This window comes from Ictalurus furcatus, chromosome 20 (genome assembly GCF_023375685.1).
Source record: "Ictalurus furcatus strain D&B chromosome 20, Billie_1.0, whole genome shotgun sequence".
In the NCBI taxonomy this organism is placed as follows: Eukaryota; Metazoa; Chordata; class Actinopteri; order Siluriformes; family Ictaluridae; genus Ictalurus; species Ictalurus furcatus.
The window spans coordinates 20,861,217-20,889,004 of record NC_071274.1 but is presented as its reverse complement, the minus strand read 5'-3'; the positions used below and the strand labels follow the sequence as shown (position 1 = coordinate 20,889,004).

Below are 27,788 nucleotides of genomic sequence, written 5' to 3'. Positions count from 1 at the left end.
CTAAAAAGGTCTTACTTACCCACAAACGACTACGAAAGAGCGTGCAAAACAATTTTGTGCGACTGCGTTTTCGCCAATTCGAGTAAAAAAAATAAATAAAAAATAAGCATAAAAAAGCGGCAGCAAAAACTGAAAAACAAACCATTTTAACGATTACGTAAAGAAGAAAAAAAAACAAAAAGACACCAAATCAGAAAAAAAAAAAATGCATGATGACATCACAATATCGTGATCATATCGTCGTATCGCCCAGCCCGAGCTGTAACGCTATACAAAATGTAGAAAATTCCAAGGCACTGTGTATGGAAAGTGTAGCCGATAAACTCGACATAGTCAAATAATGCTGAATTCCCATCTAATCTACAACAGAAAACGATAACGCAGTTGGATCATAAGTGAAATTTTATTGCAAAACAAAACAGTACGGATTCTCTCAGTGACACACTTCCGATCCCATCCTGACGCATTACAGAATCCTGCAGAACCGAGCAAATCGGAGCAGCTCCGTAACACGCGCTCGTTAACTGCAGGAATTTCCATCAATCTGATCAAAAGACGTTCATATAATTCCTCATTTGTCTGATGCTTTCATGATAGGAATATTACGGTCTGATAACCATACAGCCCAAAATAATAATAATAACTTCCAAGGTGTCAGTGTATTATATGTAGGGTTTACTTTATTCAGTTAATGAAGGCGCCAAGCGCACGTCTGGTTAACGCTAGGCGGGTTTTTATTATCCTTTTAAAAGTCGGCCGATCCCGTTTTAAGCTTCCCGTGACGCGTCACACCTGGACGGAGCACGTTAAACGCGCATCTCTTACAGATTTCACAGTACCGGTAGCTCGGCGCATATTCGATTGAACCTCGTCTTCTTGTTTCTTTTGGGATTTCAGAAGTTTCAGCTCATCGGGAATACGGCAGACGTGTGAAACGACAGGAAACGAAGACTGCACGTGCTCTTTATTTGCCTGCGAGATGCTCGGATACTGTCGGGAAAAGCAGAAGGGTGCGGCTTGGTGACGTGCTTTAAACGTCGCTTTAACATATAGCCCCTTTAAAATGGAATCGGTCAATTTCCAGATGAAAAGAAAGCACTAATAACTGCTTTAAATTAATATCAGGCTTAATATACACTCTCGGGTATACGTTCTCGGGTTAAAAAGGGAGGGGGGGGGGGGTGTAACATGGTACACGTCGCCCAGGTGGTATTCTTTCACATTTTGAACCTTTAATACACTGCTTTAGCCTGGAAATGTTGATGTAGCGTACCTTTAAAAGGATTTAAGGATTTGTCTGCTCTTCATGGAGGTAAAAGATTCGTTGTAAAGGTACAAAGGGTTTAGGGTACCGGAATCGTACCCTTTAGTCTCAGAATGCATTAAGCTCAGGACATGAACTATTGATGTTAAACCCAGTTCTCACGATTTAGTGTGTAGTCATATCAACAGTGGCGGTCATGTTTAACACAACGATTAGAGGCTTAACCAAGTCTACAATAAGGAGTCACCAAAACAAAACAAAAATTGGGATCCAGCCAAACCTTTCCAAAAGCCTAACATTTCGAACCCAGTACGCGCGTGCTAGAATTGTACATATCAGTGGTCCATGAATGAAAATGAAAAGTTATTGCACTTTAAGAATGTTCTACGGATGTAAAAATCACACGGAGACGATAAAGGAAGAACGATAAGAACTCAAAAAAAAAAAAAAAAAAAAAGGCATTCCTTATATTTTAGTGTGAATATTTCTGAAGAGAAGCTAGCAGGTTCATGCTAAGCGAGGAGACGGATTATAAAAAACAGCAAACGGGATGGTTGCTCGGAGCCGGGTCAAAGCAGCCAACACTCGAAATGATTACAAAAATAAAGGAAATATATTATATTAGACAGAGCAAAGAGGCCTGGGGACGAAGCACGGGGTGGAACCTGATGGAAAGTGTAGGACAGTCTCTATACTTCGAGTAGAGAAATTAATCACACCCTCTTTCTTCACTTTAATGGCCCCTGTTTTTAAACTGTTATAATTATACTAGAGAGAGAAAGAGAGAGAGAGAGAGAGAGAGAGAGAGAGAGAGAGAGAGAGAGCGAGACATTGATGTCAGCATCGGTCCTTCTGCTTCAGTATAAGTGACACGGTGACAGCAACGGAGCTCTATGATAAGTTAGATAAAATACCATACAGAAATCAAAGTGGAAGGACAAACAGGGTGCGTGAACGTCCTTCGTCTTCCCCGTTCAGCCCGAACGACCTTCGCCGCTCGTTCAGAAGCAGGAAATCGCAGTTTGTTTGTTTCGTTTCTTTTTTTTTTTTCCTCCATCATCTCGTGTCTCAGTCCGGTGGAATTGTCACCCTGTGGGAGTTAGATGAGGGAGCAGTATCCGCCGCATGCGCTGTAGCTGTGCGCCTGCTGCTCTCCCAGCTGAACGCTGTGATTCTGGACGCTGCTCTCCCACAGGCCCGGGGTCTGCAGGATCTTCTCCACCAGCTCCTCGAAGGCACACTGGACACCGTCCCTGGTCTTAGCGCTCGCCTCTGAGGAGGAGAAACGACAGGAACGAGGGGGTAAGATCTACGCCGGAATTAAACAACACGGATAACTGGGCCATTAATATTGTTGAAATTACCCGTTATAGATTACGTATTAAGTATAGAAACACGTGTTTAAATGAAAATGGACAATTCTTTGGCATTTTTCCCACTTGATTTGATGGCTTGTAATCTGACTGACCACTAGGGGGAGCCACAATACAATATTTAACATATGCTACAATAAAGTGCTGCGTTTGACTAAAACTCCTAACTCATAATTTCAGACTAACGACTGGAGAAAACCCGAAAGCAATGATCCTGTGTGATCGTGTGAAGACCGCTACACATTCCTAGTCAAGATGGAGGAGAAAAGGAAGTAAATATTATATATGAAAGGTTTAATTCTGGTGCAGGTCTCATCTACAGCACTTTTGCCTACTCGTTTCCTTCGGATATTTCACGTCTCGCGTTTCGAAACACCTGAACCGAGAGTTCAAGGACACGAGGCTCTGATGCAACGACGATGACGTCAGTGGAGCGCGTAAGGCAACGTTCACGGGCCAACTCGACGACTCCGGCAGGCGGCGGCGGGTCAGATTTCACACCGGGTTCGGTGGTTTACACAACGCAGAAACATGTCAACATCTTCGCTCTCCGGATTTTTACTGTAAAACTTCAGCTTTATTAGTTCCGGCTCATGTATATTTAGTACACGGTGGATTATCGGTACCCTTATTTTCGCTTGATAAAAAACAGGCCGAAGACAAGTAAAGGTTGATCTTATTAAGCAAAGAATGACACGATGGAAAATAAATAATAAAAGAAAAAATATATATTCCTGGCAGTGTTCAGCGGAACACGCTGTACCGATCCGTCCGAGAATACGACCGCGAGTCCGTCCCAGCGTTTCCCCTGACCGGCTGTACATATAAACGAGCTTACCGATGAACAGCATGGAGTGTTTACGAGCAAACTTCAGGCCCTCGTTTCTGTCCATCTCACGGTTGTCCTGCAGAAAAACACAAGAAAAAAACCCCACACGTTTATTTGAATATTCTGACACCTCAGCAGCGTAGGATAAAGAATCGGTCACTGAATCACCTGACGTCACCCTAAACTTGCTTCAAAGAACAGAAACGTTTCTATAATTAATATTAAACTGCTTAACATGATGATTTCCCAACAATTAACCTGATCACGAAATCCACAATCTATGAATATGCAAATCAGACCGGCTGATTTGCATACTAGACCATGACAGCCTCTTACGAACGATGACGCAAAATAAAGTCGAGGGTGATCCTAGCCAGCGTACTAAAATGACGTCAAGTTCCTTAAGACACCGCAGATCTATCGATATCTCAATTCTGATTGGTCAGATTCATTTTCTATAACAGCAGCTCTAACAGTAACAAATTGCAGGTTTATATTAACGTTTCTACGGTAACGACTTACACACTTGGATCCTAAACATATATATCTGTCCATGGAAGGAGTTCCCAGTCCTAGCGGGCAGAAAAATATAATCAAAAATAACAACAAGAAGCCAACGGTCACTCTTTAGATCCGTGGTGAGCAGAAAAGTATATCGGAACCCACGACACGTCGAACCTTGAGACGCGTGGCCTCGGACCGCATCGGATTCCGATCCCGTCAGAAATAAGAGATGATAACTAACTTGTTAAACGGATGTTTCACACCTTTAAAAGTAGCTAAAAATGGATAAAAAGCACGACATGTCGATCTTTAATAAATAAACACATTCTGTAAATGCTGGCGAAGTCGCTGTGGTATAAAAGCAATAAAAACACTTTTTAGTGTGGTAAGAGGAACTTTTCCTGGAGCAGCGCAACCCCGAGTGCGTGCGTCATAAACCCTTTGTGTACTAGACAGGCGTCGCGTTGCGTGGCGTAGCGTGTACAAACCTTGTCGATTTTGTTCCCGATGAGCATTTTGACGAGGTCGTTGCGCGTGCAGTACGTCTCCAGCTCGCTCAGCCAGTTCTCCAGCTTCGTGAACGAGTCCCGCTTCGTCACGTCGTACACTGAGACGCACAGGAGAGAACAACTGCAGTCATTTACTGTGCATTAATTCACCCGGCGGACATCTTGATTCACGACCGAGACGGGATGCAGTTTACAACGTAAACGACGTACGCGAGCGAACGCTAGCGTTCCCGCGCCGAGTGCTAGCACCTTCCTAAACGAGTTCCAGCTCTCGATATTTACAACGCGGCTGATTCGAAACAGGCGCGTGTCGGGCAACGTGCGCATCGTGTGTCCTCTCGGAAAGACGCGCACGCACACACACGCACGCGCGTGCTCTGTTGACGGACAAAGCATTAGCGCGCTGGGGAACAATAAACCAGGCCATCGTGTTTAACAAACACACACAGAGTGGCGTAATACCTGAGTAATCGATACGGACACGTTCGCGTACACATCGCCGGTCTGATAAAGCTGTTTGTCAGACCGGGATCCGATCACGTAAACAGCGCTGTCTGACTGAGCTCTCAACCCGGTCCAGCTGATATTAGATTTGGATCGCTCGGCCGAGCTTTTCTGTGACGATGCGCAGCCCTTTCTGCGACGGAACGAGCGATGACAGCTTGACACCGACACAAGAGAGCATTGTTCTCTGGTTTGTTTCACTGCAGTTTACACGACTTTTTAAAAGAGATTTCAATCAAATAAATTCTTCGCGTATGATATCATAAGCCACTCCAGAGACTCCAGACTCAAGGACAAACACTTTCTTATGAAAAAATGCGTATGCGGTGTCTAGAATTTCAAAATGTCACAATTTAAAGTCCTGACATATATACACACACACACACAACCACTCAAAAGTTTAGACACACTCATTCTTTATTTTTCTGCACGTTTTAGAATAATAATAATAATAATAATAATAATAAAGTGATCAAAACTCTGGAGTAACACAAATGGAACGACGAGAATTATGTTGTGATAAACAAAATCCAAAATAAATCAAAATAATTTAATATTTTAGCATCTTCAAAGTCGACACCCTTTCTGCCTAGAATTTCCAGAAATGTATTCTTGGTGTTTTCTCGAGCGATTTCTTCAGGAATTTCCCTGAGATGTTTTTTTAAACAGTCTTAAAGGAGTTCACACCGACGCCGGAAACTTATCGGCTGCTTTTCGGAAAAATATTTCTCTCCGAGTCGTCAGTTTAAAAAAAAAAAGATTATTTTTGTAAATAAAATGTTAGTTTTGGTCTAATGAAAGAAATGAATACGTCGGGACGATAATATCCGTGTCTTCGGCACCGATTTCACACGTTTAATCGCACACCTTCAGATCATGAGAAACGATTCAGTCGGGCGTCCGCAAACTTTTGACCAATCATCTAGCAGCAGAGAGACGCAGACACGGGTCAAGAGCATGAAGCCCGATGATGAATTTGGTTAGAGAGTAAATAACTGTAGAACATTTATTTGATGGAGTACTTTTATTCCTGGTTCCTTAACACTCATAACTGTTAAAACAGCACGGTACTGAATTAACATCTGAACCGATATTAACAAAAAGATTCTTCTCCAAACTGCTTTTAGATCTTAAGTGCCGTGTCGTGTGCGTGTAAACATCGCTCGTGTTTCTTCCAAGCTGAAAAATAAAAAGGGATCTTTACCCCCGACCCCGAGCCCCGCCCACGCTCGGTTACTGTTGCTATCTAGATCAAGTTGAACAGTGAAAGGTTTCGTTCAGACTCTGACTCATCGTTTATTACAGCCGGCCACGTCACTTCTTCCTCAAAACGATCAGTGATGAAACACCGCTAGGACGTGAGCACCATGCGTGGGTGTGTGTGTGTGTGGGGTCGTCTTGGGTTGGACAGGTTTCGCTTACCTAATATTACCCCCTGTGCTCCTCTGTAGTAGCTGGGCGTCAGAGTTCTGAACCTTTCCTGTCCGGCTGTGTCCTGGGGAAAAGCAAAAAAAAAACCCACTTAATTACGCAGAGATAGATATTAAACACACGCGGTGATCGGACTCGTCAGCTTATCGTGTTGCGACGCTCCAGGACTCGAGTGCGAGTCTCCCTGCATTGAACAAACAGCATTGAAATGGCAACAGCGACACCTTGTGGCCAAAATGAACTACTGCTTGATTGGCAGATGTGTTCGAATTGTATTAAATTAGATAACAAGTAGGACTACTACGAAATCCAGTTTAGGATGCAATACTAATAAAGCAGATAAATAGAAGTGTTTATATATATATATATATATAAAAAACCACCTGTACAGGAAGAAAAACAAGAAGAAAAAAAACACATCGAGTGAGCAGTTCTGTGGTTTAAACACCCTTGTTTATAAAGAAAGGTCAGAAGAAAATGGCCAGATTTTCCTTTTGAGCTGCCAGGAAGGACGGAGCAACTCCATGTGATCGCTCTCTACAACCGCGGTGAGCAGAAAAGCATCTCAGCACAGACTCGCCCAACCTGGACAACTTAAGATAGGAAAACCCGGTAATCCCCTGGTCTTCTCCCGGTCCCAGTTTATATGTAACGTGTAAGTACTTACCCATATAGCAAGCTTGGCTCTGTTGCCGTCTACTGTGATGGTTTTCACTTTAAAGTCCACACCTAGAACACACAGACACCGGTTTTAAAAGTCCACAGCTCTAAAACTGTTCACAGGTTTCATTGCATTTCTTTCTAACAACACCTGGCCTACAATCGAAAGCAGTTACTGCTACGATAAGTGTTATTTAGCTGGTTATAATTTTAACTGCCGGTCACTTACATTTGATGGGTTTAAAAAAATAATAAAATAGCTGACTTTATTCTAACAGAATAATAAAAAAAAAGTCCCGTGTTTGGTATTTAAATTGTTTACCTCAGTGGTGATCTAGGCTCAACGTTAAGCCTCGGTTTGGTCTAATTTTGGTCTGCGGTTACGTTACCATCCAGAAACCGAAAGCACCTAGTCATAGGAACGTTTCTGGCTTCGCGTATTGTAGGGACGAATCAAACCCATCATATTTACAAGGCCAACATAGTCGATCTGAATCTTATATCGGTCTACAAATGATGTAATGCGTCTGAAATTCATAGAGAGCGATGGTAGCGGTAATACATAAGTCGGTTCGGGAAAGCAATCCTCTGACTCACCGATCGTTGCGGCTAATTCTGGGTCGAACGTGTCATCTGTAAACCTCAGGAGCAAACTGCGAGAGAGAGAGAGAGAATAATAATAATAATGAATAGTCGTTATGAATAGTAAGACACATTAAAAACATCTTAGCAAATCCTCTCCCCCACCGCGTCCCATATTGTTACGCTAGGTCGGATTAAACCCTTGTCTCTAACGAAACCAAACACTCAAGACTTCACAAATATATTCACGAATCGCAAACCGTTCGTCTTCCACAAGTATCGGGTTTAAATTTCTTTCCCCACACACTTCAGAAAAGGACTTTATTATCTGCATTAATTCACTGTCAGTAAGTGTGAATCCAGAGTCTATCCCGAGCCAGGAATGCACCCTGGTTTGGACGGCAGTCAGCTAACCAAAAAGAGTTGACTCTTTCGGCTTCCAAATGACTCGTTGGACGATATTAGGACTAATGATTGTTCTTCTTGGCCTAACTATGGACGTTCCATGAAATCTACCTTAACTCTAACTTGTACTTAACAAAATAACTTTTTTTTTGCAATCCCGCTATCCGGCTTCACCCAGAAGAGGATAGGTTAGTTTCTGAGCCTGGTTCCTGTCTTCCTCATGCTGTCCTTAAGTTGTTTTTCCTCGCCACTGTCAGCTCTGGCTTGCTCATTATGGATCTAAACCTAAAACTGAACTGAATATACAGAAAAACAATTTGAATCCTTTTAAAACCAGCCAGGCACTACAAATGTAATCCTGCCTGGATTAACATTATTGTCCGGCTTAATTTCCACTCATTCTGATGACTGCTCGGCTTCCGTAATGCACTCAGATGTTTAAAAGAAGTATTTGGATCCAAACATTTTGATTACATTCATCACAGAACAAGATTAACACCACTGGCGATTCAAAGAGTCGACTCGATCTGAACACCACCTCACTAGTAGTGTATGTATACGTATTTTTTGGTTAATCTACCAGCAAGATGTTTGGTTTAACGTGCTAACAAATTATATAGATAGATAGATAGATAGAGACATGAAAGTGTCAGTGTATTACTCTATGCAGATTACTCTATGATGTGTCACTCGGAACGACTCGGCTCTTTGAAGAACCGGTTCAAAGAGTCAACTCTTTCTGATACAGCGATATTTGGACTCACTGACCTAACCCATGTACCACCAAACTCTAATATCAAATAACAAGCATGACAACCTTGATAACATGTTAAACTCTTTGTTCAGAGGTATAATTTCGGTTTCATGATGAAAAAAAACTGTGCTTTTAGATTAACACCGTCGTCATGTTGACTCGTATCCTGTTAGCAGGCTAATCTTGTTAGCTGTATCGGGGGTATTTATTTATTTAGATGCCGGGAATGAGTACTAGTCTATGCAGCCATCATTTAGGTAATATTAAATCAAATATTCTTCAACTGCGTCTGAAATTTACGGTCAAAATGTACGTAGCTAGTCAACACTACACTAGATTGCTTCCTTATCCGTTTTTTTTTTTCCAGATAAACCTGCTTTCTATACTACGATTGGCTGACAGATCAAGTCGACCAATCAGATTGCTGCGAGAGGGAACAGACCAACCAATCGTGGCGTAGAAGGCGGGACTTATACGACAGCTGAGCACATTTATAAAAAAAAAAAAAAAAGAAAAAAAGAAAAAAGAACGCCGTTAGCTTGAAATGAAGTTGCATTTCACGTCAGAAAAAACATTACATTCAAACATCTAGCATGTCAAACTAATACATGTAGATGGTAATAAGACAATAAAACTATAAAAGGCTTTACCGTTTAGCTGAAAATAGCGCGATAGGACAGCTAAATTCGCTAGCATATGGAAGCTAGCAAGCTATGCTAAGTTTGTTTCGCAAGTTCTGCACGTCACCGTGATCCAGCTCTTCTATTATACACTTTAAAAATAATAATAATTCGTGTTACCTGGATTTTCCGACGCCGCTCTCCCCGATGATTAATATTTTTAAGGTGGTTAACACGTCGTCGTCCATGTTGTGAGGTTTTCTGGAGCTTCGCTCGAGACAATGCTGGATGCGGTGACGTGACGCTGTTTGTGTCTGAAGGTTGGCGACGTTTGTGGTGGGCGGAGCCACCGAGGTCGCTGATGACGTCCCAAGTAGCCAGTGAGCACCCCAGGGAGAAAAAAAAACGTATATATTTTTTAGTTGATTGTCCATTTGTCTCTATCTTTCTTAGTATTTAAATGAAATACGTATTTTAATTTTAAAGTTTAAAGGCGTCATGGATACTGCTTGACATTTGAACTGAGATCAGGTGTGACACAATAAACCTTTATTTCCCTTTTTACTGTTGGAAATGGATGGGGAAAAAAAAAAACATAACCATGACTTCATCTCATTCTGTCATATACAACCTTCCAATGCATACAGATACATTACAAAGAAAAACAAAGCTCGGAAGGAAGTAGATTATATGGCCGAAAGTATGTGGACAGCCGTATGCGTAACGGCAATGGGGGCGTAAAGCCACTTTTCCACTGCACGGTACGGCTCGGCTCGCTTTACCTTTCTGAGCTTGCTTTTCCACTTGCAGTTTAGTACCCGCCTCAACGTGGGCGCCGTCTTCCACTCGCCCTCACGCAGGAATAACGCCGTATTATCGAAGCCCTGTACGAATACACGTTCAGGCCGTATTCCAACCGCCTTTCCTGTTCGCTGGACACGGACCCTATTAAGGCCTTAAATAAAATAACGCCGTTCTAGAACCTACGTAGTGTTCTATATGACTGAGTGAGATTCAGCCGCGACAGGAGCGACTTCGATAAACGCCTGATTGGAAATCGGTAACAAGCGAGATGTAAAAAATCTAAGACAGAAACCTTTGTTGTATAAATTTCAATCGCAACGTGTTGGCAAAGGAACGTGAAATTGTTCATCTGATTTAGGTGCTGTAGATTTGTACCTAAAGAGTTGCTGCTGTAATCATAGACCGTCCTGTACTCATCCCGGGACTCTTATTCACAATCTGAACATATCTTACTGAACAATACACTCGGTATTGTTTGTCTTTACTCTTCTACACGTGTACAAAATGATAATAATAATAATAATATTCAGTCATGTTAAATTAAGGACAGATTTTAGTCATGTATCACATTGCCTCAGATTATTTTCCCTTGGGAAGAATGCTAAAAAAATAAAACAGTGCTAGAATCCTATCAGAAGAAGAAAAGAAGACCTCACTCTACTTCTATGCTCTCTAAATCAAGCCTATATCCAGACTTTTATCAGCCATTTTGGAATATCTTTCCACTTCAGTGATCTGGAAAAAAAAGTACCAGAACACAGTGTTTTCTCTTATTCATAATAAACATTTTCAGATACATACTCTTACAGGAAGAGACCAAAAAAAAGGAAATGACTAAGTATACTGAATAAATATATCCCTTTTCCCTTTTGGATGAATCAGCAGTATGCCATTTCCCCGAGGATAGCTTTCCTTGTGAATGAACAAAGACCTATTGTCCTGTTCCCAAAGTGCATAATGGCCTCTGGGGATACGGGATATACCTGACCACTGCATCAGAAAATTACAGCTCTTCAAAGAAAGCTTTACTATTGGATGATCATTCAGGAGACAATTCCTAATTGTTCTAGCAGTTATAAGATAACGGGGAGCTAAAGGAGAACCTTTGTGTCCCAAGTCAAACAACTCTGTGTGAGGTTGGTGTGATCATCTGAAAGTTTCAGGTTTTCCCTTCTGATCCACCCGATCCAGGCCATGAGCTCATTATGAAGCTCTTCATTAGAGCAGTTAGAGCAGAAAAACCTGGAACAGGAGAAGTTGATGGGTCTCTGATTGGAGAAACTAGCAGTGAGAGAAAGACAGAAGATTAAGTTGGGGAAGCTTTAGGGGTAGGGTTTTAGGAGGTAATGCGAAGGTAGGGCTTGGAGGCTCAAAGCATATCAAGTCCTCACGGTCACCATGGTGCTCCCCACAAACTGTGTAGAGAAACCGATCCGATCTTGTCTGGAAAAAGTCGGCAGGTCGGTCGGAGAGCATCCGTGGTGGTTCATCGTCATCCCGCTCAGTCTGTCTGTAACCCTCGGCGTCGGTTTCTACTTTCTCGAGGACAGGAAGTCTAACGACATCGTGAAGCAGTTCACGCCACAGGATGGGCATGCAAAGATGGAGAAGCATTTCTACGAGACCTTTTTTCAAAGCAGCGATGACGACGATGACGACGATGACAACGACGATGTGTTTTCTGCACTGAGGCTGATCACTGACGGTACATACGCGTCCGCAATTTTCACCCGTGGGATGAACGCTCTCAGCGAAGATGCTCTTGCGGAAATCCTGCGCGTGGACGCCGCCGTGCGGAGCATGACCGTGGAATACGACGGACGGGAGTTTTCCTACGATGATGTTTGCGCTCGAGTCAACGAGTCCTGTCAAGAGAACGTTCTTCTCAAGGTTTTGGACTACAACGCGAGCAACATCCACAGGTACAACCTGAGTTTTCCTGTACATCATGACGGCACACTCGGCGTCGTTCATCTAGAACGTTCAGTTGGGCAGGCTGAAGTGGACGGTAATGGATTTGTTCAGAGTGCCAAGGCAGTGAGACTCACTTACTACCTACGACAAACTAACAGCATGCTGGAGAAAGCTTGGTTGAACGACTTTGTGAATTTGCTGGGCAACAAGTCAACGTACGTGACGCAGGTACGTCAAGACTTCTTGATCTCTAGAGCTAGTTGAGTCCAACTGTCTCCTGAATGTCCAGAGCTCAGTGGAATTTGGTGGTCTTCCTGCATCGTCAGACCTAATTGACCAGATCTAAGATCACCAGATTCAGTTCTTCTCACCAGATTTAGTAGGTGTGTTAGAAGACATTGATAGATGGCAGGCATACAGGTCCAATCAACGACTCCTCAATCTGAGGCATTTAAATTCAGCCTAAATGAACCAGAAAGATTGTGGCATGGTGGTAAAGTAGCGGCGATACCTCACAGCTCCAGGGTTCCCAGTTCGGTTTCTTCCTGTGTCGGCTTTGGCTACTTCTGAGTTCTCAGGTTTCATCCCACGTCACCAAAACATGCTGGTAGGTGAAACAGGGACCCCAAAATTTCCCCTAAGTGGATGGGAAACTGGTTTCCCATCCAGGGCGCACCTAGCGTTCCCAGGATAAGCTCCGGATCCACCATGACACCGTCTTTGTGGGAATCTACCTTCCCATAGAGCTTAGATCTAACACACTTAATTCTAGTACTCGAGTGCTCTTGATTAACTGGATCAGGGGTCGTAGATTAGGTCTAGCACGGTGATCGTCCCGCTTCATCACACCTACTAAAGCTGACCATTCAATTACGAACAAACTATTCTGAATTCTGGACAAACAGGAACAAAGCTGAGCTCTGCCACAATAAAGGTATTTAGGAAGCAGTGACAGCCATAAATCATGAAAACTGTATTCATTACTCGAGTGGGCTTCCTTCCAGGTGTCCTTTTTCACATCCGTATCACGGCAACAAGAATTTGAGAAGAGCACCGAGTCCGTCACACAGCTGTTCTCCATCACCTACTCTATTGCCGTTCTGTTTTCAGTGCTGTCGTGTGTAAGGTTCGTGTCACACTCTACACTTTTATTAGAATTACAAGAAGTATATCAAATAAAACAACGAATAACTTGACCGTGCTCTGATTGACTTCGCCCGTAGGCTTGACAATGTGAGGAATAAAGTGTGGGTGGCCTCTCTCGGAGTGATCTCGACCGGACTAGCCGTGCTTTCCGGCTTTGGCTTACTCTTGCTTATGGACGTCCCGTTTGTCATAACCGCGGCATCTTCTCCATTCCTGGTACTCGGTAAGACACTTCTTAATCACATACACTCCATAAGTAGGTTTTTCTGAAGTCGTGGTGCATGAATTGCTACAAATATCGACTTTTTCAGGGATCGGCATCGATGATATGTTCATCGTGATCTCCTGCTGGCAGAAGACCAACGTCCAAGACAGTGTAGCAGAGCGCATGGCTGCAACCTACAGAGAAGCAGCCATCTCAATCACAATCACGACCTTGACCGACGTTGTGGCTTTTTACCTCAGTTACAGCAACCCCTTTGGTTCGGTACGGTCCTTCTGCCTATATGCTGGAACGGCCATCTTGTTCTGCTACCTCTATAACATCACTTTCTTCGGCGCGTGTCTGGCATTGAACGGCAAAAGGGAGGAAAGCAATCGGCATTGGTTGACGTGCCTGAAAGTTCCAGAAGGACGCCTACCTGGATCTTCAAAAGCTTATATTGCATGCTGTGTGGGAGGAGCCTACAAGCACGAAACTGGAACTGAAGAGGAACACTTGATGCAGTTGTTCTTCAGGAAGTACTACGGACCTTTTTTGACCACAGGTCTCGCCAAAGCAACAGTGGTTCTCCTTTACATCGGCTATATTTCCACCAGTATCTACGGATGCACTACGATCAAAGAAGGGATGGACTTGAAGAACCTGGCGCTGGATCGATCGTACGTAGTCAAATACTACGAAGACGAAAAGACGCACTTTTCCGAGCGCGGTCCAATCATCATGTTGGCGGTCAATGCTACATTTCCATATTGGGACGAAGTAGAACGACCTCAACTGGAATCTTGCATTTTGGAATTCCGAGGCCTTCCTTTCGTTGGGAACTTGGCCGCCTCTTGGCTTCATTCTTTTGAGAGTTACGCCAAAGAAAAGCACCTCAACATCAGCTCAGAAGCTGAATTTATGGAACATCTGCACCCGTTTCTACAGGGACGACCGATGCTCAGATCGGACGTCAACGTGACTGACAAGACGATCCGAGCCTCACGCTTATTTCTTGAAACGGTTAATGATCCATCGGAGAAGATCATGCTAGAAACGTTGAGAAAAACCGCCCAGAACTGCCAATTCCCATTAGTGGTTTACCATCCCGCGTTTATATATTACGATCAATATACCGTGATTGCAAGCAACACTATTCAGACCGTTAGCATAGCTACCGCAGTGATGCTCGTCATCTCGCTTATACTCATCCCAAGTCCAGTTTGTGCTTTATGGGTCACTTTTGCCATCGGATCCATCATCGTAGGAGTCGCAGGCTTCATGGGGTTGCTAGGTATCAGCTTGGACTCCATTTCAATGATCAACCTGGTCATTAGCATCGGGTTCTCTGTGGATTTCTCAGCTCATATCTCTTACGCGTTTGTATCCAGTGCTAAGCCTAGCGTGAACGATAAAGCCGTGGAGGCGCTCGCTCATCTGGGCTATCCCATATTACAGGGGGCGTGTTCTACGATTCTCGGCGTGGTAGTGCTCTCTACGTCAGTAAGCTACATCTTCAGAACCTTCTTCGCCATCACGTTTCTGGTCATTGTGTTTGGTTTGCTTCACGGCATTGCTTTTATCCCGGTGTTTTTAACCTTTTCTGGATTTTGCGTCAAGTTTTAAATCGTTCTGCTTTATTTACTATATGATACCCATATAAAGGAGCACAATGACTAGAATGACTGACAAAGGTTATATATATATATATATATATATATATATATATATATATATATATATATATATATATATATATATATATATATATATATATATATATTTTTTTTTTTTGTAGGCTTTTTGTACTGTATTCGAACGTCGTTTAGAGCGAAATCCAATCATGGGAAAATACAAATGTTCTTTTTTTTGGATCATGAATATAATAATCTCTATATGTGGCTTCTTGAGCTGTAGAGTTCACTGGATGAGGGCATCATGCTTTTTTTGAATTTCTCCAAATCAAATTAAAATATCTTGTGGTGTCCGCAGATATAACGAATAATATTCCTAAAAATCGGAGAGATTCAATTCGTGGTTGTTTCACATTGCTCCATGTATGATAAGCAACAAATAAACTCTGAAAATCACAGTTCATCATAGACTCTTTATTCCATCAACCACTCCTTCATCATTATTGATGCACGAGCTCAACTCCAAATAAAAATCCACCAAACCTCAAGCTTACATTCTTCTATACATATATATACACAAAGATAAAATGCTCCAGCATAACACAAGTTTATTGATATATACACATGATTAACACAGATTGGATAAAGGATAAGGGCTGACCAAACCAAACTATACTTATTTCCAAGAATAAAGTGTTCTTAATTAGTTAATTACACTAACGCAGCAATACTCGGAGATAACCGGCAGCCTCAATCAAACCTTTAAGGAGCCTTTAGGATCGTGTATGGCTTTTAAATAAATATCGGTTTTGTCTGACGGACACCGAGGACGCTGGAAACGAGAAAACCGCGCTAAATGAAAATTTCAGACTTAAACACGTTATTTTTGCACTAATTGACCTTGCGACAACGGCGTTTTCTCCAGCTATACGTCATCTGATTCTGATCTCTAGTTTGCGAGACCCCCGTCTTTGGTAACTAAAAAGCATATCTGAATTATCTACAGATCTTCCTACGGAATTTGGAGAAAGTAATCCAGCATTGCTGTGAAAGATCCCGAAAGCAGCACCGTCCCCCCGTCCCCCCCCAACTCTAAACATACATCTCAGTCGTTATCCCTACAAAGTGCGTTGAATTTCCGATGTCCTGTAAGTTTTCCTGAAGGCCACATCTCTGCATACATCACCTCTCCACTGTGGAGAATTTAGTGGGAAACACCTTTCGGCGAGGGTGAATTAAGGAGTAGTGTGTATTTGTACGTGTTCATCATTTAGCTATACATACAGAGTGTAAAAGGCTTGAGTTTAAGCTTGCCAGGATGTTGTATTGCTTATGTACATTTACACACACACACACACACACACACACACACACACACCCCACACGCTGCGAGACTCATCTGGTCCCCAACGTTTTTCCTTCCAAGACCATCTGAATATCTCTGGCGTCCAGCGTCTCGTACCTCAGCAAAGCCTCGGCCAGGCTCTTGTGCTCTTTCGCACGAGCCTTCAGGAGAGCTTTAGCACGCTCGTATGAATCCTGTGAAGAAAAAATCCGGCGCACAGATGTTAAATGACGGACGAGTTATGGTGAATTCGGTATAGTATGTAAAATTGGGGGTACTGGGGAGGACAAAAGCTTACTCTCAGAAGTGTCCTGACTTCCTGTTCAATGGCTGCTTGCGTCTCGGGGCTTTGCTTCGTCACATCTGAGTACGTCATGACACCCAGCTAGAATGAATGAATGAATGAATGAATGAATGAATAAATAAATAAATATGTACAAAGGAAAGCTGTTCAACACTTCGGGAACGAGCGACGGCAAACCCCTGACGGTGAGTTACGAAAATAACCAGCACTCGTTACGGTAATATTACTATTACTTATAATAACGTGGTTTATGTTCAGTATTATAACTAAGCTTTTGCTGACACATAGACAAACTATAGCAGGATTCATCTAATGGTTTGGTAGAACAGAATTTTTGTTTTATTAAAATAAGATCTGAGTGTCTCGGAGGAAGCATGCGCTCACCCCGGTAATCAATTAATAAATAAATAAACAAACAAACAAACAAATAAAACAAGCAAATAAATAAATAAAACTGAAAGTAATAACTTAAATCGTTTGAATGTTTGTGGGATGTACAGCCAAGTCCATAAGTGTTTGGACAGCGACACGATTTCCGTAATTTTGCCTCGGTACACTATCGTAACGGACGTGAAGCCGAGCGATCGAGATGCGATTGAAGTGTTTGACACTCAGCTTTCATTTCAAGGGCTTTAACAAAATAAAAACCAAACATTGCATTAACCGTTTAGGAATTACGACCATTTCATACAGAGTCCCTCCATTTTCACAGGCTCAAAAGTAATTGGACGATTTGCCTGATAGCAGTTTCATGGCCAGTCATTTCATTTTATTTTATTTAATTTTTTTGTTAAACCCCTCGAATTTAAGCCCAAAGTCTACACTTCGGATCACATGACGTGATCGCTTCGTTTCAAACCCATTGTGGTGGTGTACAGGGGTGGTGTATAAAATACGAAAATGGCATCGCTGTACAAATACCTATGGACCCGACTGTATACGGAGTTCATATGAACCGATTCGATTTTTAGAATTGATCCAAACAAAGTGAAGGCCACAGCGAGGTCGAACGTCTGAATCAGCTTCTCTCAGTGCAAGACCTGGGTTCTACGGTTAGTTCTAGTGTTACTAACATTAGTAACAAGAAGGACTAGGCTTGTCGGTGTTGACTTCTGATTGTTTCTTGCTACTGGAGACTCATGGTTGTGGTAAAGCCTTAAAAAGGTTAAATGTTACTGTGGTGGTGTTGTTTTGTTAAATACCAGAGAGTATTGAAAAAAGACGAAACAAACCTTTTCGCTCATGCCGAACTGCGTCACCATCATTTTGGCGATTTTTGTAGCGCTGTCGAAATCACTGGATGCACCTGTCAGAATGCATGAAATTATATTATATTATAATATTAACATATTTTACACACACACACACACACACACACACACACACATTATATACGCACACATACATATACATACATGTACATTTTATATATATATATATATATATATATATATATATATATATATATATATATATATATATATATATATATATATAGTAATTTCGTGCAAAACAATGCCGTCTTGGATACCAGACGCATTTCGGTACATTTCTACACGTGACAAAAGTATAAAGCGACACTTTACTCAGACTCACTGAAGTCTATTAGCTCAAACTCACCTGTGGTGATGTTCTCATTTCCGAAAATGAGCTCCTCGGCTACGCGGCCCCCCATGCTGACGTCCATCTGAGCGAGAAGCTGAGTTCGAGTCTCGCTCCAACGATCGCTCTCCGGCAGCATGGACACCTGGGATAAAACAGAGAGAGAGAGAGAGAGAGAGAGAGAGAGAGAGAGAGAGAGAGAGAGAGAGAGAGAGAACATTCAGAAAAAGTGATATAACTTGCTACAAAACTAAAGAATTTATGTAAGGAGTAAAACACTTTGAGAGCATGGTGTTCTAGGAAACTAATCATCAACAGGATGCCGTGATGTGGCCCAGCACAAAGCAGAGCTACCGTTACCACCCCGAAATCCAGAGGGGTTTATTCAGATTATTTTCTTTCCCCCCCCCATTAAATAACTACAACGTCATACAAAAAAAAAAAAAAAAAAAAAAAAATCTATTTATAGTTACAATTAATGCTGATGATCATCCACGAAACAATTATGATGAGCAGGTTCCTCCCTTGACGTTAATAAAACAAAAACACAAAATAAACGCAGCTCGTCATGTTACTGAGAAACCACGACTCCTGAGTAAACGTCTCTGCCCTGAAACCTGTGACAAAAGCACTGACACTGGAGGCTCCTTCCAGAAATTTGACATAAAACATCTTCCTTACACACACGTTTTCTTGAAACCGTTTACATGGAGCGTCCGCCGTAGAAATCCCTGTGAATGTGCTGTTGCTATAGAAACGATAACCGGAACCAGGGCGTTAATATAAACCCGCGGTGTTATAGAAGACGGATCGACGGCTTCTGACCGATCAGAGTCGGGAACTCGTCGGGCTTTTGAATACAACCCGACGTGTAAAAGCCGCGTGAGAAGCCGACGACAGCCGATTCGTCGAAAATCCTTTTTGCGGATTTGTGGGTGGATATGATTCGTTAACGACTCACGTGGCCCAGAGTGGGACCTCTCGGCATGATCGTAGCCTTGTTGATGGGCATGGCGCCTTTGGTGTAGTACGCGATGATGGCGTGTCCGGACTCGTGGTAAGCCGTGATCACTTTGTTTCTCTCGTCTATCTCGGCACTCCGGCGCTCCGGGCCTGACGGGAAACGGGAAAAGGGAAATTTCAGCGCGTTTGAGAGGAAGCTCCAGTCCTGTTAGTCCGCTGTTGCTCTGTATTTTATAGTAAGAACATGGAAAGAAACAGACCGAGATACTGTTTCCAAACAAAGTGCTAACAAAATAGATTTTTGAAAAAGGTTAAATACAATTGAACAAAAATAAATAAATGCTTAACTCGGATGGAAAACTAAACACCTGGTACAAAAATAGACTTTAGAGTCATATCAGTGACTTGAGTAACAGTGGAGTCAGGGTCACAACAATGACTCGGACTGCCGTTCTGATCGTGTGTGATTCTAACCCATCAGGATTTTGTCCTTGGCGAACTCCAGCTCCTTCATCGTCACCATGTCTTTCCCGTCCACGGCAGCCTTCAGAGCAGCCTGGTTCACCAGGTTCTCCAGCTCGGCTCCGGAGAAACCCACCGTTCCTCTGGCGATGATCTCGGCCTCTACAGCTGCACGGCGTCGTGTGTGGAAACGATACTTTAGAACAAGGCTGCAACAAGGCTCGGTGTAATAGATATTTAACGAGGATAAATCATTGAAATCGGTCACATTGTACAGGTGCATATCAAAAAAAAAATTATATCGTGGAAAAGTTGATTTTTTTCCCCAGAATTTAATTTCGAAAAGTGGAACTTTCATATTCTAGATTCATTACACGTGTAATAAATCTAGAATATATGAAAGTTCCACTTTTTGAATTAAATTACGGATTGGGGGGGGGGGGGGAACAAACAAAACCAAAACGAACTTCTCCGTGATATTCTCATTTTTTGAGATGCACTTGTGTTCTCGAAGCGTATTATAATCGTGATATACTCGGTATATACCTGGGTCTACTTTGATTTTATTCAGGTACCACTTCAGAATCTCCGTCCGTCCTTTCACGTCGGGTCGGGGGACGGTGACCTGCATGTCAAAGCGTCCCGGCCGGATCAGGGCGCTGCAGGACAGGAAAACCAAACCCGTCGGATTAATTATTGATTCGGATCTCTTATCCTTAAAGGACTCTTTAGAGCAGGGTTCGTTAACTGGCGCACTGCAGTCGGGAGATATCGACCCAGCGAAGTATTTCAATGGACCGAATCGAGTACTTGAAAAATAAGTGTAGCGGAGACGACGCAAAGAAAAAGCGGCCGTAGTTCGGAGTTTTGATGACTTTATTATTCTTCTAAAATGTGCGGAAGGAACTGAAATGAATAAAGAATGAGTGTGTGTAAACTTCCGTATACGGGTGGTGTATACAGAGTCGGGTCTTCTCCTTTTGGACAGAGAAGTAAACGTTTATTCGTCCTCGGTCAAATCCGAAATAGATGTCTCATCCATTCCAGGGCGCTAATCGAAAACCGGTACCGTGACTCACCACTACGGAACTAAACACGCCTTGAATATTCTTATTTATAGCCATAAACAAATCGTTTATAGTTCAGCGTTCAAACGTGGCTAGTCAGTCATGGTAGGTGCTTACACACTAGTTGATTACCCCTGACTGAAGATACTCACTTATCTAAAGCTTCAGGGAAGTTTGTAGCACCGATAACGATGACGCCTTCGTTTGGTTTAAATCTGCAAATGAAACAAACAAACATTTGATACAAATTCGGCTCAAAAATAAGCGCAGCGTGTAGGTGAAGAGTCGAGGCTCACTCACCCGTCCATCTCAGCCAGAAGCTGGTTGATGGTCTGCCGTGAATAAGGGTGCATGGGAGACTCGATTCTTTTCCCCCCTACGCTGTCGAGCTCGTCGATGAAGATCACACACGGAGCGTTCGATTTGGCCTCCCCTAACAGAGAAAGAAATTCAAAACATACGTCGGGTCTTAGGATATAAACGAGTCACGCTGTTTAAATAAAACCCGTGTGTATCACGGTGTATAGTTACTAACTCGAAAACGATTGATGTTGCTGTGGATGTTGATCAAAATGTACGACTTACCCCTAAAATGTAACGGCTAACCGGAAACAAAAAAAAAAAAGGGAACAAAATGACTCGCTCCAGAATGACAAACGTTCATGGGATTTTAAGAAAGTAAGTAGTAGACCTTACTTCCTGTCCAGAATTCCCTGTACTTCCTGCACTTCCTGCAGCTTGGCTATAGGATGGTAGCAGATTTTTGAAGAAAAATGAAAAATAAATAAATAAATTTAAAAAATGTATGTGTTTTTCCTACAATTCTGCAGATAAATAAATAAATAAATAAAACAATAAATAAAACCACACTGCGTAGTAGGGGGACACTTTTTTAAAAAGAAATAAATAAATACAAGTTTCTGGTTAAACGCAGTGTTTGGCTTCATTTAGACCCTAGGATTCCTAAAAGTAGAGTAGAACTTCATATGTAGAGAACGTATTTAACCGTTCTAACTCGTCCTAAAGAGGAGGGAGCGGAACCCTGGAGCAGGAACGTAACGATATGGGGGGGTGCCACCGTGCATCGTTTGTAACCCCGGTGACGTTTCCCTCGAGTGTACCCAAAACACTGACAGAGAAAACTCGTCATGTATGTTTCCGTGCTTACGAAAAAGGTTCCTGATTCGGCTCGCGCCGACCCCGACGAACATCTCGTCAAACTCTGATCCGGAGGCGTAGTAGAAAGGCACGTCAGCTTCCCCTGCCACGGCGCGTGCCAGCAGGGTTTTCCCTGTTCCCGGAGGCCCGACTAACAGAATCCCTGCAGAGGAAGAGTCAAGCGGGACCTCGTTACCATGCGGCGCAACTTAAAGCCTCGTTAAACGAGGGGTCATATCTTTGATGATCCGTTACCTTTAGGGAGCTTTCCTCCCAGGACGGTGAACTTCTGCGGGTTCCTGAGGAACTCCACTACCTCCTGCAGCTCGTTCTTGGCCTCCTCCGCTCCTTTCACGTGCTCGAAGGTGACGTTTTTCATCTGGACCGGGTCCACTGCCGAGTCCAGGCCTGATGTGGTTCGGAATCGCACTGTCCAGAACGGTTAGATTACAGTTCACACACCAAAGGCACGCTGCACACCACACACACTCTGCTGCCATGCCCATAGCAGTTAGAGTATTATAGAATACACTTAGCTTTAGAGATCTTGTTAGATTTGAGATGTTTCACGTGCAGAAAAGGTAAAATCAGCGATCGTTTGCAGTTACAAAGCAGGTGCTCGGAAAGCACGAAACGGATCGGATCAGATCAGATCACATCAAAAGCCTTTACCTGACAGAAACGGCATTTTGGAGAGTCCGTACAATCCGACCAGTAAGAGGACCAACAGGATCAGCCGTGTTCGCCTTAACGACTCTACAGAGGAGAACGTATTTCAGATACACAAACACACATGACTGCATTACAGAACTAACGAGAGCTCGAATAACGATTTAAAAAAAATACGAACGGTCGTTTTGTCTGGAATTACGACTGAAAAGATGTTCGTGGATAAAACTGAGACTTAAAAAGATATTATACAGCATATACGCATTTTATCCACAGCACTGAAAAGGTTTATTTATACATTTTACTACTCGCGAAAGATCTGAAAGCAGCGACTGTAGAAATAAAAAGCGCTTTTATTAAACCTTAAAACTTGATTTAAATTTTTTTTTTTTGGCAAACATACGTCAACCTTAAAATCGCCATGAAGTGCCTCGAAACGTGCCGCGTTACTCCATGTGCTGATTCGTGTCATTTCCACTGAAACAGGAAGTCAGGGCGGGACATAACTGAGTGGCTCCTCCCACTTCTTTTTAAACAGCCAATAGCGTTTAAGTTTACCTCACAGCCCGGGCTAACCCGTATCTGACTGTTCGTACCACGGATCGTTAAAACGTCGGGAGCGGGACGTTTCGGATTCTAGAGAGCGTTTGATTGGACGAGACGCTGAAGTACAGAATGAGGTCATCGAAATTGTTGATCCGTATCGGTGGTGGAGAGAAAGAGTGTGCAAATTTTGAATGCGTAAATCTTTTAAACGCGACTAGGTAATAGAGAACCTTAAGGATAACACTTTCCTACTAAAAGCCGTTAAAAGTGCAATTTTGAAATGTAGACCTTTATACCTCATTATTAAATTGGCTAGTTCTTGTGATAGGGTTAGCAAAGCTAGCAGGTTGTATATGATGCCAGATAGACGTCAAAATAAGTCTGAATCTAACTCAGCTGCCTCCTGAATGGAACATCCTTCTTCTCCGAGCTTAAAGTGTTTTCGTTTTTTTTTTTTTTTAAAGGATGCTTTAAGTCTTTTAGATACTTTGCTGAAACTGGTGCGAGTCTTACCTTGCGTCCTCTGTGAGAGAGCCTGAGCTTTCAGAAAGCCCTCTGCGAAACCCGTCTTGAAAGCGTCGTGATGCGCGTCTGGAATGCTTTTGCTTTTCAGAAGATTGTCTAAAGTCTCAGGAACTTGACCTTTGTCCCGCATAAGTAAGCCCTGCAGAGACAAAATGAGGGTAAATTGTTGTACCGCCCCATCCCCTCGCCCCCCCCGTACAGGTTCACAATGTTTTCACGCTTGCACGTGGATCAGACCTTCATAAAAGATGGCGTGTACGAGTCCGTGTCCGGTGACTGTTCAAAGCCGCCCTGGAGACGCCTCGTTTTGGACTTCAGGGTTTTAAAGCCTCGTCTTTGGATCAATACTGAAAGAGACAGAGAGAGAGCTTCATTATGGAGGCGGAGAAAGGAACCCTGTCCCAGTATCACTCTGGTGAGAAACACAATGGAGGGGGTTTTACTGTAAGTGCTGGCGTGAGAGTAAGATACCTGGCCAGACGTTTAGATCAGCGCACGCGGTCTGAAGAGGGGAAGAGCTCGGTCGGCAAAACACCGGTGACGCCGCGCCCATCTTGGCGACTGAAAAACCTGGACGAGAGGAAAAACCCTCAATGTTCTCACCAAGACATTTACAGAAACCTCCAGAATTCTGAAATGTTTACGTTACGTTCGTGCTCGCACGCGAGATCTACATATGCTGCAAATCTACACAATCCGTTTCGAATGACTCGAGACTGACATTTCTTCAGTACCTACCTGCAGTTAGATCTCGCTCACTGTCTGGAAGAAAAACCTCATAACCGTGGTGATCATCGTGTCATATACGACCGCATGTTAAACGTATAGAGACGCAAGGAATTAGAGGTCGACCATAGTGGATTTCACAGATACACTTCCGTCCATTAATATTGGCACCCTTGGTAAATATGAGCAAAGACTGAAAAACTGTCTTTATTGTTTAACCTTTTGATCTTTTGTTCATGGATATCAAACAATTGTAAACACAACACAGGTTTAAAAAATATATATATCTTTGTTAAATATAAGTGTGCAACAATTATCGGCACCCTTTTAGTCAATACTTCTGCAATTCTCCAGCTGTGATCCTTGGAGATTTTTTGGCCACTCGAACCGTCCTCTTCACAGTGCGTTGAGAAAATATAGACACACGTCCAATTCCAGGTTCATTCAAAACATTTCCAGTTGACTGGAACTTCTTAATTATTGCCCTGATGGTGGAAATGGGCATTTTCAATGCTTGTGCTATTTTCTTATATCCACTTCCCATTTTGTGAAGCTCAACAACCTTTTGCCGCACAACACAGCCATATTCCTCTGTCTAACCCACTGTTATGAATGACAAAGGGAATCTGGCCTTTGTGTTACCTCATATTTATACCCCCGTGAAACAGGAAGTCATGATTGAACAATTTCCTGTTCCTTGTCACCCAGTTCTACTAAAAAATGTAAAATATCAATGAGAATATACTTCAAATATATGTCTCATATGAATTCATAGGGGTGCCAATAATTGTTGCACATCTATATTTAACAAAGGTTGAGGTTTTTTTTTTAAAATTAAACCTGTGTTTTGTTTGCAATTGTTTGATATCCATGAGAGCAGAGTATTTTTATGATTTTTTCTGAACAAAAGAGGCAACACAACAAGCAACCAGTCTTACTAATTCGGGAATCTGCATCTCTCTCACCATATCTGTTGTGAAAGAAGGACTCGGTGGACAGGTACGACGTCCTCCAGGGGTGCGTTTCAGCTCTAGGGGGTTCCGAAAACACGTCCCGGGTCACGCACGGCAACAGTCTGTTCACAAGTTCGTCCAGCTGTCCTGCTCCCAGATCCGCCAACCCCACGTCTCTGAGGCTCCATGACGGCTGCGCAACACAAACACGGGATAAAGTTCATCAGACGTCATTAGATCAGCGTGTAGAAAAGTTCTCGCACTGACATATTTCACTCGAAACGCTCAGCGATCAAAACCACGCCATCACAGCACCTGTACTCACTAGAGCTGTGCGAGGAAACGATATAATATTGAAACTATGATCAATTATTTCACTATAAACACTGTTCCCATTCATTTATCTTCAGAAGGTGTGTCATCCTGGTCAGGCTACTATGAAAACACACTCGTTCACACCTTCATGGAGATTTAGATTCACCAATCCACCTACTGGTGTGTTTTCACGGAAACCGGAGAAGCTGTTGGAAACCCACACAGACAGTAACACAAGCTCAGGATCAAACCCACGACCCTGGAGCATCGAGGCAGCGGCGCTACGACACAATCCGACTGTATAACTGGTTCGGATGTCAAACAGGTAGATTGTTAGACCAGGTAAATCAATCCTGGCCCGTGTACCTGTCCGATGTTTCGATGAGAACAGGGTAGACGTACCTCTGTGACGTGTAGCTCTTGCTCGGTTCTCCTCTCTCTGCGCTGAGGTTTGACCACTGAACCTTTTAAAGAGTGAAGGGCGTTGATCAGGTGACTCAGTGGAACTGTGACCTGAGAACGGATCATAATATTCAGCTTCATTCATGTGTTTCATTCCGCGCATGCGCAGTGAAACACTTACGCTTCTGACGCAACACGATACATTATAAAAGTATTATTTATATTTATATATATATATATATATATATATATATATATATATATATATATATATATATATATATTATGCGACATGAGATTTAAACTTTATTTTGTTTACAATTTATCAAGTATATAATAATGTCTTCTAATAAAAATAATGTCTCAGGAAGTTCCGTTACTCTAGGCCTAAAACTAGGTGGCCCAGTCCCAAATAGCCCCCTAATCCCTATATAGGTGCACTACATATATTAGAAAGTAACGACTTCCGCACTCTACTTAGTGCACTACTTATACAACAAGTGAACATTTTAGGATTGAACCATCATTACGATAAGAGCTAGTAATGTTGAACGATTCTAAGCTAAGCTAATAATCAGTGAATAACCTCTAAGTAGCAAGCTAGTGTATATAAATCAGTTAGTTATCCGATTACAAGCTGATTTACAAAATGATAACCACTGACACGCAGCTAAAACGTTAGCATCAGTTGGTATTAGCGTTAGCTTGCTTGACTGCAAACATGTGAAGCTAACGTAAACGCTAAACAGAGTTAGCTAGCAGAGTTCTGCAGTTACCTGCGGCTGTACGGTAGACGAGAAAGAAAACATTTCCGATAAAGCAACGAGCAATTCTAAGTGACACGACACATATAACTAAATCTGAGCTGAATTAATTGAAATGAAACGTCCTCCAAACCGGCGTCCCCCTAACAGCGAGCTTTTCCCGGTAGCTTCCGCTAGCACTAACGCGGCATTAGCGCCCCCGTGAGGACGCTGTGATATCACACTCCGGTGTTTATAAACGTACCGGAATAAAGTTGGTTTGACGTTCGGTATTCGCGGATATGCGGGAATTAAGGGACCGTCTCTAAAGTTACATACGACATTGTTAAACACGTTTCTAACTTCTAGAGCATTTGAAAGCAATGACTTACAGTCATATAACCAACTGTAAAGTGTTCATCTAGATGTCAGCTATAATGCACACCTCTTAGATTTTTGATATTTAACAAAATAAACTATTAAATCATATGTATATATTGCCATGTATTTTATTACTGCATGGGCTCCTACACAAAATATACCATAATTTAAAGCTCAATAGCATTTGAAGGGAATGATGTACAGTCACACAGCCAACTGTAAAGTGTTCGAGTAGGTGTCAGGTATGACGGGCACATCTTTTAGATTTTGGATATTTAACCCTACAATGCATGAACCAAAAAAACCTTCATGAATGCATAAAGGGGGTCAAAATGACCCGTACTAAATTGAATGGTTTTCTTAAACAAATAGATGTCCTATTAATAAAATAATTTATATGTATAATATATATATATATATATATAATACAATGTCGTATGTAACTTTAGAGACGGCCCCTTAATTTCCGCATTTCTGCGAATATAGAACGTC

General features: G+C 42.5%; 3 protein-coding genes across 3 annotated transcripts; 1 reads left to right on the top strand and 2 right to left on the bottom strand.

The window, feature by feature from the left end:
• Nucleotides 1–384: 384 nt before the first annotated feature.
• rab18b (RAB18B, member RAS oncogene family) lies at nt 385–9,776 on the bottom strand. Its single transcript, XM_053651912.1, has 7 exons — nt 9,616–9,776; nt 7,672–7,727; nt 7,082–7,143; nt 6,406–6,478; nt 4,459–4,577; nt 3,476–3,542; nt 385–2,536 (listed from the first exon to the last, which is right to left on the bottom strand). The coding sequence occupies exons 1-7, from the start codon at nt 9,681–9,683 to the stop codon at nt 2,364–2,366; spliced, it is 618 nt and encodes a 205-aa protein (XP_053507887.1). The 5' UTR covers nt 9,684–9,776; the 3' UTR covers nt 385–2,363.
• A 1,768-nt stretch (nt 9,777–11,544) lies between these two features.
• On the top strand, nt 11,545–15,146 carry LOC128624297 (patched domain-containing protein 3). The gene is made up of 4 exons (XM_053651859.1): nt 11,545–12,381; nt 13,158–13,279; nt 13,377–13,522; nt 13,611–15,146. The coding sequence occupies exons 1-4, from the start codon at nt 11,638–11,640 to the stop codon at nt 15,125–15,127; spliced, it is 2,529 nt and encodes an 842-aa protein (XP_053507834.1). The 5' UTR covers nt 11,545–11,637; the 3' UTR covers nt 15,128–15,146.
• Nucleotides 15,147–15,588: 442 nt separating this feature from the next.
• On the bottom strand, nt 15,589–27,167 carry yme1l1b (YME1-like 1b). Its single transcript, XM_053651863.1, has 18 exons — nt 26,949–27,167; nt 26,173–26,283; nt 25,468–25,648; nt 24,248–24,346; nt 24,014–24,123; nt 23,765–23,915; nt 22,709–22,792; nt 22,292–22,465; nt 22,047–22,199; nt 21,179–21,311; nt 21,031–21,093; nt 20,358–20,470; nt 19,824–19,979; nt 19,348–19,499; nt 18,405–18,531; nt 18,017–18,090; nt 16,779–16,865; nt 15,589–16,674 (listed from the first exon to the last, which is right to left on the bottom strand). Exons 1-18 carry the CDS (start codon nt 26,979–26,981, stop codon nt 16,531–16,533), a joined length of 2,145 nt encoding a protein of 714 aa, XP_053507838.1. The 5' UTR covers nt 26,982–27,167; the 3' UTR covers nt 15,589–16,530.
• Nucleotides 27,168–27,788: the final 621 nt, after the last annotated feature.

Bases quoted from the DNA above. Each gene is read 5' to 3' on its own strand.
- LOC128624297 (XM_053651859.1), top strand. From the start codon at position 11,638: ATGGTGCTCCCCACAAACTGTGTAGAGAAACCGATCCGATCTTGTCTG. The intron at 13,280-13,376 runs GTTCGTGTCACA...CTTCGCCCGTAG, and splicing joins TCAGTGCTGTCGTGTGTAAG to GCTTGACAATGTGAGGAATA. The intron at 13,523-13,610 runs GTAAGACACTTC...CGACTTTTTCAG, and splicing joins TTCTCCATTCCTGGTACTCG to GGATCGGCATCGATGATATG.
- rab18b (XM_053651912.1), bottom strand. From the start codon at position 9,683: ATGGACGACGACGTGTTAACCACCTTAAAAATATTAATCATCGGGGAG. The intron at 7,728-9,615 runs GTAACACGAATT...TCTCTCTCGCAG, and splicing joins AGCGGCGTCGGAAAATCCAG to TTTGCTCCTGAGGTTTACAG. The intron at 4,578-6,405 runs GTAAGCGAAACC...TGTGCGTCTCAG, and splicing joins AGCACAGGGGGTAATATTAG to TGTACGACGTGACGAAGCGG.
- yme1l1b (XM_053651863.1), bottom strand. From the start codon at position 26,981: ATGTTTTCTTTCTCGTCTACCGTACAGCCGCAG. The intron at 21,094-21,178 runs GTGAGTGAGCCT...TTTCATTTGCAG, and splicing joins CTTCTGGCTGAGATGGACGG to ATTTAAACCAAACGAAGGCG. The intron at 18,532-19,347 runs GTGAGTCGTTAA...GTTTTATCCCAG, and splicing joins GAGGTCCCACTCTGGGCCAC to GTGTCCATGCTGCCGGAGAG.